Genomic DNA, 10,964 nt, shown 5'->3' with positions numbered 1-10,964 from the left:
TTCCTGACACTACTGTGGGGCGATCGTGGCTCAAGAATTGGAAGTTTGCCTTGCAATCGAAAGATTGCTGGTTCGAGCCCCGGCTCCCACAGTCTCAATCGTTGTGTCCTTGGGCAAGACACTTTACCCGTTGCCTGCTGGTGGTGGTCAGAGGGCCCGGTGGCGCCAGTGACCGGCAGCCTCGCCTCTGTCAGTGCACCCCAGGGTGGCTGTGGCTACAATGTAGCTTGCCATCATCAGTGTGTGAATGGGTGGATGACTGAGTGTGTAAAGCGCTTTGGGGTCCTTAGGGACTAGTAAAGCGCTATACAAATACTTAAGACAATAGATCGACGCTACTCGTCGCTGGATTGTTGTGCCACTCGCGTCAGTGTAGCCCCGGCTCTAACTAACTGATTCACCCATCTGTGTTTGCCTTCAGTCTAATCTGTGTTCTCTTTATGAATAGACCTCCTACACCCATCTCTGTTCTTCCCTGGAAGTGATTGTCATTGAGTTTGTGAGTGACTTGTCTGCTGTGATAGACTCAAAAATTCTAGTAAAATATGACGATCAACTAGACTATTACAGCAAATGGTCCATTTGGGAACGTAAATGTGTGGGGTATTTTTTGGCCTTCAGACAACAATTCTGATTCTTACATTGCTGGACAGGAACAAAGAAAAAAGTGGAAAAAAGCCTTTTTTTATTTAACTTCTGCTGGTGAATGAACCCGTTTTGTAGTGTGGGCGGTCAACTGCCTTTAAAAGGTCAATGTTAAAACATGTGACATTATGGTTCATTAACAGACTGTACTTTAGAGTAGGCAAACAAAAGCAGACATTCAACCTGAAAACCTGGCAATGGTCAAAAGCTGGCATTGTAAAGCAAAGGAACAAGTCTATCAGAGAAAGAAAGAAAGAAAAGAAAAATACAACTTAAAAAAATGTCATACGTTTTCTGTATGATATTTAAATCACACCACTCATCCGCTGCCAAAGATTTTCTTAATGAATACTACAAGCTGTATCTTTACAGTATGTTGCAAGTTACTGAATAATGAAAAGCGATGGTCATGAATAGTAAGATGGCTGTCACGGCGGGTGCGCCGGTGTGTTTGTTAGAGTGGACCCAAAGGGGGGGGGTTATTACTAACCTTGAACCTTTCGAGGTTACAAAATGATGGCCAAAAATCTCAGCCTCGTGATTTTGTTGACTTTGTCAGAAAGCATGACATTCACACACTGCCGTTTGTGTTATAGTAACATTTCCAAAATAGATTTTAAATGTAACTGTTCTTTGTTAGTGTTAATAAGTTTCCATGAGCCCAGTCATTCATTCTGTATGCAGACCATAGTTAAAGAGACTGTTTAACTTTAGCTTTCACTACTATAAACAAATCACTTTGACAAGACTAAGGAAGAATAGAAAAAAAGCAAGAAAAACGGGATTTGTTCTTTTAAAATATTTAGTAAATATTTATTTAACAACATTAAACATAGTTTATGTTCTGCACTCTGAGGAGGTCCCGTAATTCTGTACTTGAGCAGAAGTAAATGGACTGGTTCTTATATAGTGCTTTTCTACTCTGTCTGAGCACTCAAAGCACTTTATACAACTAATTCATTCACACAAGCACTTCTTCTAATTTTAAGTGCTGAGTATCTAACAGTCATACACATTCCAATGGATGCATCAGAGAGCAACATGAGGTTAGTATCTTGCCCGAGGATATTTGGCATGCAGACAAGGAGCAGCCTGGGATCAAACCACCGACCTTCTGGTTAGTGGCTGATCTGCTCTGCTACCTGAGCTACAGCCACCCGAAGAACAGATGCTAGTGTTGAAAAATACTCCAGTAAAAGTTAAAGTACAGATTGAACTTCTTTATGCAAGTAAAAGTGAAAACGTAGCTCCTTGAAGAACATTTCTACCATCTATTTTTATGCAAAGCTGACTGAACCTTGTGCAATATTAATGTGACAATAAAATAATATTAGTAGATAGAAATACCAACTTTATTTCAGTCTAAGTTTTGATTCTAATCAAGGTACTCAGCTTGAATCAGGTAAGCAGAACATGAACAGAGAAAAAGAAGGATTTTTTTTAAATTGCCTACATTATAGAGGGTTACTTTGCCTCTTACCTTACAGTTTACCTCCTCACGTCAGATTCTCCAAAAGCCTAGAAACTTTTAAAACTGCTCTTAAAACTCACCTCTTTTCATTGGCTTTTAGAAAGGTTTAATTTATTTTATTTTATTTTATTTTATTTTATTTTTTTTTTTTTATTTGATCAGCGAGGTGTTTTACGAAATTGTGTTCTATTGTATTTTTATCTGTATTTACTGTACAGCACTTTGGTCAGCCTTGGTTGTTTTTAAATGTGCTCTATAAATAAACTTGACTTGACTACCTTTAAATAATAACACAGTTAGCCTACCTCAGTTTGTTTTGTAGTATGTTTGACAACATGGAAAAACATTATGTCAAATATACAGACCCAATATCTGATTTAAACACGAGGACTTAGATGTAAGCTTGAAAATGTCCAGTTTATCACCACTGAGCAGTCCTTACCTTTAAATCTAAGCTCTCTTCCTTTCCTGCCCTCTTTTTTTTAATCTTTCTCCATCTCTGAGTGGAGTTAGCTCTTTCTTTTCTCTTCCTGTGAAATACAGCAGCTAGTCCTTTAGCTAGCAACACACTGTGTGACAAACTGCACAGTTTTGTTTTGTTGAGCTCATAGAAAAGTTGCATTTAAAATTACCTGCTGCTTAAAAAAATTACTGCCTTTACGCTCGCTGGTCTTCTGTAGAGCAAGCTAGATGCTGAAATACGCAACCCGAACTGATGGACATCTGCAGTCCTTCTGTGTTGTGCCAAAATTCTACCTGCAGAGTATACAAAGTGTTTGTACTTCGTTACCTCTGACTGCATAACAAAAGGTGAGTGAAGAAGGAAACAGTCAGAGCTTCATGAGAAGCCCCAAGCAGCCATGGCCTATTGGATCCAGGGTCACCTGTTACAGCCCTAACGAGCTGAGTCATCAAAAAGAAAAATTTTAAGCCTAATCTTAAAAGTAGAGAGCGTGCCTGTCTCCCCAATTCAAACTGGGAGCTTGTTCCACAGAAGAGGGGTTGAAAACTGAAGGCTCTGTCTCATTTTACTTTTAAGTACTTTAGTCAGCCTGCAGTCTGAGAGCGAAGTGCTCTAATGGGGTGATATGGTACTATTAGGTCATTAAGATAAGATGGGGCCCGATTATTCAAGACCTTGTACTTGACGAGGATTTTAAATTCAATTCTGGATTTAACATGGAGTCGATGAAGGGAAGCCAGTATAGGAGAAATATGCTCTCTCTTTTTTAGTCCCTGTCAGTACTCCTGCTGCAGCATTTTGGATCAACTGAAGGCATTTCAGGGAGTTCAGTAGGACATCCTGATAATAACAAATTACAGTAGTCTGAAAGTAATAAATCCATGAACTAGTTTTTCAGCTGCACTCTGAAACAGGATATTTCTAATGCTGCACAAACAGCAGAAAGCACTTTTACATATTTGTAACCTTAGTGCATAAAGAATTAGATTTGTCCACTTACATGAACAAATAGGTATCTATTGGATAGACCTTTAACACCTACAGCATGCTCTAATAGCTATAATTAAATATTATGGTCAACAGTATGAGGTCTGAGGTCCAGCAGGACAGGCACAGACATGAGTCCACTGTCAGAGGCCATAAGAAGATCATTTGTAAAGCTGTTTCTGTGATGAGCTCTGAAACCTGACTGAAACTCCTCAAATAAGCCATTCCTCTGCAGATGATCATTTACAGAAGCATTTTACAGCTACAACCTTATAAAGGAAGGTTGGAGGTTGGCCTATAATTAACTAAGACCGCTGGGTCCAGTGATGGCTTTTAAAGTAATGGTTTAACTACTGCCAGCTTGAAGGCCTGTGGTACATACAGCTTAATAACTGACAGAGGCTAATCATTTTTAAAATTAAAACATTAAACTTCCTTGAAAAGCCTTGTAAGATTGGGGTCTTTAAGACAAGTTGATGGTTTGGAGGAAGTAGTTACTGAAGTTAACTCAGTTTAGTTAGGGGAAAAATAGTCCAAATGAATCTAAGGAGCTTGGAAAGAAACACATCCAGAGGTGCTGTGGCTTAGCTGGTCAAAGCGCCTGTCTAGTAAACAGGAGATCCTGGGTTCAAATCCCAGCAGTACCTCGCTGTTATCTTCTTCTTCTGTTGATGCGTTTGTAATTATCCAGTTAGGAAATTCTGGGAAGTCTGTTTCAAAGTTAAATTAATGGACTGGCTCTTATATAGGGCTTTTCTACTCTATCACTCAAAGTGCTTTACACAACTCGCCTCATTCACCCAAGAACTGTTTTCTATGCTCTTTCTAAGTAACTGCTCCTCTATGAGCAAGCACTTTGGCAACAGTGGGAAGGAAAAACTCCCTTTTAACAGGAAGAAACCTCCGGCAGAACCAGGCTCAGGGAGAAGCGGGGCCATCTGCTGCGACTGGTTGGGGTGAGAGAAGGAAGACAGGATAGAAGACATGCTGTGGAAGAGAGACAGAGGTTAATAACAGATATGATTCAATGCAGAGAGGTCTATTAACACATAGTGAGTGAGAAAGGTGACTGAAGAAGAAATACTCAATGCATCATGGGAATCCCCCAGCAGCCTACACCTATTGCAGCATAACTAAGGGAGGATTCATGGTCACCTGATCCAGCCCTATCTATATGTTTTAGCAAAAAGGAAAGTTTTAAGCCTAATCTTAAACATAGAGATAGTGTCTGTCTCCTGAATCCAAACTGGAAGCTGGTTCCACAGAAGATTAGTAGGTGACCTGCTCTACCTCTAGAGTGGCCTAAGAAATTTTATAAACAAAATAAACATGCAAATGTATACCATAAATTATATTTTAACAGTATTGTGTGTGGTTGTAGCTCAGGAGAAAGAGCAGGGCATCTACTACTTGGCAAGTTAGTGGTTCAACCACTATATAATCCAGTTTCTGACTCATATAATCTCTGACCTCAGCAAACACTTTCCTGATTATTTTATGTTGTCAGTCATTTCCAGTCAGACAGCACCATATAGTTATGATGGTTATAGTCCCCTTTAGATTCAAAAAGGATTGTGCAACATTGTAGCCTGTATGTGATTAACAGGTTGCTACTATCTTTGATATTGTCTCTTGTGTCCCTGAGATTCTTCCTTCACAATGGGTGAAGGAAGTTAACTCAGAAAGTTCAATTAGTTCAGCTAGAGGAAAAATAGTCCAAATAAATCTAAGGAGCTTGGAAAGAAACACATCCAGAGGTGCTGTGGCTTAGCTGGTCAAAGCGCCTGTCTAGTAAACAGGAGATCCTGGGTTCAAATCCCAGCAGTACCTCCCTGTTACCATTTAAAACCACCTTCTTCTTCTTCTGTTGATGCGTTTGTAATCATCCAGTTAGGAAAGTCTGTGTATGTCCTCAGTTATCCAGCTCATGGTGCTCTCCAGATGCTTTCCTTTCCAAGCTCCATAGACTACAATGACCTACATGACTGAGAACCTTCACAGACTGTCTAAACAAATATCAGTAGCTGTACTTAATGAAAGTTATGAATAATTGTTTCTCTAATGGTTAAAACGGTTAAAAGTTCATGAATTAATTTCTAGTCAGCATTAAAGGAATAGTTAGCTCAACAGTGCTCTGACTTTTTATCAGCTTGGTTACAGTGCTGAAGAGAAACCTGGGGTTGTTCTTATCTTCTTCAATCAATGATGAATAGTAAGATGTTCTAGCTTTATGGAGGCTTTTTTTTATAGAGCAACAAACTTTTTATCCAGTCTAAATAAAGATCTTCTAAATTAGTGAGAATCCATTCGCTCCAGTTATCTGCTTTTAGGTGCCCATTTGAGAGTTATACCAGGGAGTCAAATACTTCTGATTTCAGGCTTTCTTTTTCACAGGAGCTACAATATCCAGAGTCTTGTGCAGTTAAAATGTAGTGAGATTACCAAGTGACATCTGCAGGACCCTTACGATTACTGTGACAGTGTCAGACACTGAATGTTTCAAAGTTAAATTAATGGACTGGCTCTTATATAGGGCTTTTCTACTCTATCACTCAAAGTGGGAAGGAAAAACTCCCTTTTAACAGGAAGAAACCTCCGGCAGAACCAGGCTCAGGGAGGGGTGGAATGAAAACTATTTTTTTTGGATGTACGCCACAGGAATGGTCTAAAAATGAAAAATGTTTACTAAGTGCCTTGCTAGTTGCAAGTAAAAAATGTATAACAAAGAAATGGCTATTACAAGATGTACCAACTTTATAATTGTGGTGGGAAATAACACTTGAGTTTATAGGATGGAGGAGTTAACAGCCTATGTGAATAACAGAGTAAGTTGGTTTTTGTCATGCTTGGATAAATGGGTCCAATACACTAATATACATAAGCCGAATTTAATTCTCAAATTTTAAAATCAATAATCTGGCAACTGGTCACTCCCGATTGTTCAGTGTTTCTCTTTTGTTTATTTTTTTTGCAAATTGTGTTAATCAATACCTGTAACTAACATTGTAAACTCTAAAACTCAGAATTTTTAAAAAAAAAAGATAAGTTATAGTCCCTTTAGATTCAAAACGGATTGTGCAACATAGTAGCCTGTATGTGATTAACAGGTTGCTACTGTCTTTGATATTGTCTCTTGTGTCCCTGAGTTTCTTTGTTCACAATGGGTCACAATGGATTTCAAAATTCCATTAATACTAAATAACTGGCCCGACTCAAAGATTTGGTACGCTTTTGATGATTATGCTTGTGCTGATAAGAATTATCAGCCATGTTAAGTGGAAAAGTGTTAATCTTTTAGTCCTGTGGTAAATCAACACATCAACACTTTGCCTGTTGATGTAAATAGCAGTAAATTGCATTTCGCAAACTTTAGCAAATTTCTTTGTATGGTTTTTTGAAATAACCAAATTCTGCATTCTAAATGTGAAAGTCACACAAATACGTTTGCAGTAATTAGTATGCTGACTGGCACTTAAATGGTGCTTTTCTGATGAGAATGCAAAGTGCTTCTATACTTTTCACTTTCTTGAATCTTCATTACAATAGTTTTTTTGTTTTTTTGTTGTTGTTGTTTTTTATTATTCTTAGTAAATTAAGCAATAAATCTGGCCATGGATGTTTTTTTACCACCTCCAGCTTGATGTAATCCACCTATACTTGAAAAAACGCTGTAGCATTGCTGGGTAAAAGTTTGTCTGAAGCTATTTTGATCTAAAGAGTTCTCTTGGGTCATTGGGTGTAAAATAACAAAAAACTCTCTCGGTGTTCTGGCATTTGAATGAAATGATAAAAATATGCTTAACCTCTTACAACCAAAATAAATAACAAAAAGAAAAGAAACAAAAAAGTTTTATTAAGTACTTTTAAGGGTGTGGAAACCCCTTAAAAGGATAAAGATCCATGTCCTTGTGCCAAACTTAGGATAGAAGTAATGTTTAAACAGCTACCCTGGTTTATTCCAAACACAAATCAAATGAACAAAGTTGGGCCAAATCTGAACTCTTTTCAAACATTTTGATTGCAATGATGAGCAAAAAACAAAATGTAAGATCTGCAGCTGCTAAAAATCCTACAATAACATCCTTCAGTTTAAATATCGACTGTGTACGAAGTGTGATGAAACTGACTGGTTCGGTAAACATTTCAAAATATGCTGAGCTCCTCTGATTAAAGTTCATGTTTGTCTTGTGGTCGCTTCTATTTATTTATCATTTATTTCCTAACCCACTGACATATGTTAACCAATCCACTCTATATAACAGCCCCGTAATAGTGGCCTGCTCCAGTCTTCTCTGCGGTACCATGAGGACGTTACGAGTCCTGACACTTCTTTCGGCAGCAGTCCTGCTTTGCAGCGCTGCCCCAGGTTTGGAGCCACTAACATGCAGTGAAGGTAACGGTCCGGCGGCAGCAGAGAAGGCAGTGCATCACATCAATGAGCATCACGACCATGGCTACAAGTTCAGACTGCATGAAGTTCAAGGGAACAGTGTGGAACAGGTATGATAGTAGCAGTAAATGTGCGCATTTGCAGTTCACATTTGAGTATTTCCACTTTGGCAAGAGGAGCAAAGAGATAATAAACAACAAGCGGGACAAAACTTAAACAATAGAAGAGAGTAGAAAAAACAGTAGCAGTTCTATAAAAGCATAGTGAGTGACAAATCCAAGTCCACAATTCTTTTGAAATGTTTTTCTTTTTTAAAAAAAAAAAATTATTAATGTTTATTGTAGTTTTCCAAACATTAGCTTTTCATGACAAAAAATCCTTAAAGTCTGTCATGGTGTTCCTGTGGTGATGTAGGAAACTGCATCAGTAAATATGAATGACAGTCTTACTCTCTGCTCTTTCCAGGTTGATGGTGGATGTAACGTAAAGTTGCAGCTGGATCTTCGGGAAACAAAATGCCACACTATCAACCCGAAACCCTTTGAGGACTGTGAAATACGTGGCATGGGAGAGCGGGTAAATGCAAAGCAGCTGTTTGCTTAATCCACCTGCCTGCACTGACTTCATGCAACATTCACCTCTGGTCAGAAGGTGGACGTGCTAATCTGGCCAAATTATGCAAAGTTACTTCAGTGATGTTATGAAATAAAACTGCATTCTCTGTGTTTCTCTGAAGGCAGTGAAGGCCAACTGCACTGTGTTGATGACTATAAAAGATGGTGATGCCGACATAACCAAATATGAATGTGACACACGACAAGGTGGGCTCTCTCTGCATCATAGCTGTTCACCATTTCACTGAGAAGATGCTACTGTAGATATGATCAAATACGATCATTTTTGATTACTTGTTACTCCAAGGCTGTTGGTCTGCCTGTTCAAAAACACACTCGATGTGGCCAAAGACAGACTTTGGCCAAACTTCCTCATTTTTCATAATTTGTCATTTAAGTTTGACTGCAGATAAAAAACAGCATTTGTAAAAGCAGTACACTAATAGCAAATATTAAAACTGTGGCATTAAGTTTAGTTTAAAAAAATGCTTATTTAGAATTTAAATCATTTAACATGTCTCAAAAAAGTTGGGACAAGGGTGACAAAATACTTTGTGTGTAACGCTAAAAAAATACAATGAAGAAACTCACGATTGAAAAATAATTTCAAACAAGCATCCTAGTGAAGAGGAGTCTTTAGGAAGTAAACATGGGGAGAAGTTCATTATCTTGTGAAAGACTGCAAGGGAGAATATTTGACAGAAAACGCTAAAGAGCCTCAGCGAGTGACTTTTGGAATCCTCTGAACGTACACTCAGTACAATTCTTTGTGTGTTTGCAGAAAAAACTAACTTGGAGATGGTACGCATCTGCCCTGACTGTCCTGTGCTGCTGCCTCTCAACAACTCTGAAGGTCTCAAGTCTGTTCGTGAAGCGACAGCAGAATTCAACAAGAACACCAGTAACCAGCATTACTACATCTTGAAGGAAGTGGGGCGGATATCATCTGGGGTACAGAGGATCCTTTTCTTCCTCCCCCTCTTTGTGAACTCATAAGATCAGTCATTGTTTAACTTTACACTTTCTTTTCTTGTAGTACATAATGGGATTAGGAATGAACTACTATCCTGAGTTTGCACTTGTGGAGACTCATTGCCCAATGGGCTCTAGAATCGTAATTGAGGCATGCATTCCACTTTGTCCTAACAGAGCTGTAAGTACAACTCATACACTTCAGAAAATCCTGAGCCACATTTTGATATGCTGTGTACTAAAATTAGTCAAGTGTTTAGCTGTGTGTATTCAGTGAGATCATGAGTACCACATCCCATTAAAATTATATCACAATGTTAAAGAGTAACAAGCGATTTACTGCACAGTTGTAAGAAGTATTAAATCAAATACAAACAATACAGATAACCAGCATTTCTAATCCCTAAATGACAAATACCTTTTTTATGCCTTATTCCTGTTAGTTCTCTCATTGTATATATCCTTCCTTTTTTAAAGCGTCATGCTTTCTGCCGTTCATCTTACTCCAGTCAAAATGGACTCCTGTCCACTGAGTGTGATTTCTATCCTGCAGAGGTGAGACCAACAGCAGCTTTGCAATAAATTTCCTTTTTTATGGCAACTTATTAAGAAACGACAACAAAAAAACAACTCTTGCATTTGTTGTCTTTGTTCTCAACAGAACACCACTGCCCTTGGGCCTGGTGAGAAGGAGCCTGTCTGTGGACGTCATCCACATGGTCATGGTGGCCCCCCTCCACATGCTCACGACCATGGTCGTGGCCCCCCTCCACATGCTCACGACCATGGTCATGGCCCCCCTCCACATGCTGGCAAAGGAGGACGCCCTCCACATGCTCACGACCATGGTCGTGGCCCCCCTCCACATGCTGACAAAGGAGGACGCCCTCCACATGCTCACGACCATGGTCATGGCCCTCCTCCTACTGGTGGCAAGGGTAAAGGGTCATTTCACCCCCTACGGCGCTTTCATCCATGTCACGGATTCCTAGTCAATCCTGACCCAGCTCTCCACCCTATTTGCCCCTGGCCTCTTCCTCACCGCCCACACAACTAATCCAGAATTAGCTGAACATTGCCAAATAAAGAACATGGTTGTTCTGCATGCAATGTGCCAAAATATAGTGCATACAAAATAAACCATCGAGGTGTTGACTACTTGAAGCTGGAGTAAGCACAATGATTGTTATTTCTGAGAATCAGCAGACTCAGAACAGCAGTTCTGAAGTTTGGTTTGATTTGGCATCTATTTAATTCCATTATGATGCTGGCAGCAGCAATGATGCACTCAGCTATGGGCAAAGGTATCAAATGCGAATCTATATGTACAATGGTTGGTGTATGGTTCACATTTTGTAAATTGAAGGTAAACTGATTTGAGGATAGAATATTACTAAACACAAAAAACCCCAGCAGAAAGCA

At 39.1% G+C, this 10,964-nt stretch overlaps 1 protein-coding gene and 2 non-coding genes across 3 annotated transcripts; all 3 read left to right on the top strand.

Moving 5' to 3' along the window:
- The first annotated feature begins 4,139 nt into the window (after positions 1-4,139).
- trnat-agu (transfer RNA threonine (anticodon AGU)) lies at positions 4,140-4,213 on the top strand. The gene has a single exon. It is a non-coding gene; the product is annotated as a tRNA-Thr (tRNA).
- A 1,109-nt stretch (positions 4,214-5,322) lies between these two features.
- On the top strand, positions 5,323-5,396 carry trnat-agu (transfer RNA threonine (anticodon AGU)). Its single transcript has one exon. It is a non-coding gene; the product is annotated as a tRNA-Thr (tRNA).
- Positions 5,397-7,724: 2,328 nt separating this feature from the next.
- On the top strand, positions 7,725-10,706 carry LOC113009127 (alpha-2-HS-glycoprotein). Its single transcript, XM_080292160.1, has 7 exons — positions 7,725-8,066; positions 8,422-8,532; positions 8,693-8,777; positions 9,352-9,521; positions 9,607-9,723; positions 10,020-10,097; positions 10,204-10,706. The coding sequence occupies exons 1-7, from the start codon at positions 7,743-7,745 to the stop codon at positions 10,597-10,599; spliced, it is 1,281 nt and encodes a 426-aa protein (XP_080148286.1). The 5' UTR covers positions 7,725-7,742; the 3' UTR covers positions 10,600-10,706.
- Positions 10,707-10,964: the final 258 nt, after the last annotated feature.

This window comes from Astatotilapia calliptera, chromosome 17 (genome assembly GCF_964374335.1).
Source record: "Astatotilapia calliptera chromosome 17, fAstCal68.1, whole genome shotgun sequence".
Taxonomy (NCBI): Eukaryota; Metazoa; Chordata; class Actinopteri; order Cichliformes; family Cichlidae; genus Astatotilapia; species Astatotilapia calliptera.
Note: the sequence above shows the minus strand (reverse complement) of the source record. Positions and strands in the feature narration are given on the sequence as shown.

Coding starts and splice junctions, on each gene's coding strand:
- LOC113009127 (XM_080292160.1), top strand. CDS start 7,743: ATGTTTGTCTTGTGGTCGCTTCTATTTATTTATCATTTATTTCCTAAC. Junction 8,067..8,421: donor AAGGGAACAGTGTGGAACAG/GTATGATAGTAG, acceptor TGCTCTTTCCAG/GTTGATGGTGGATGTAACGT. Junction 8,533..8,692: donor TACGTGGCATGGGAGAGCGG/GTAAATGCAAAG, acceptor GTTTCTCTGAAG/GCAGTGAAGGCCAACTGCAC.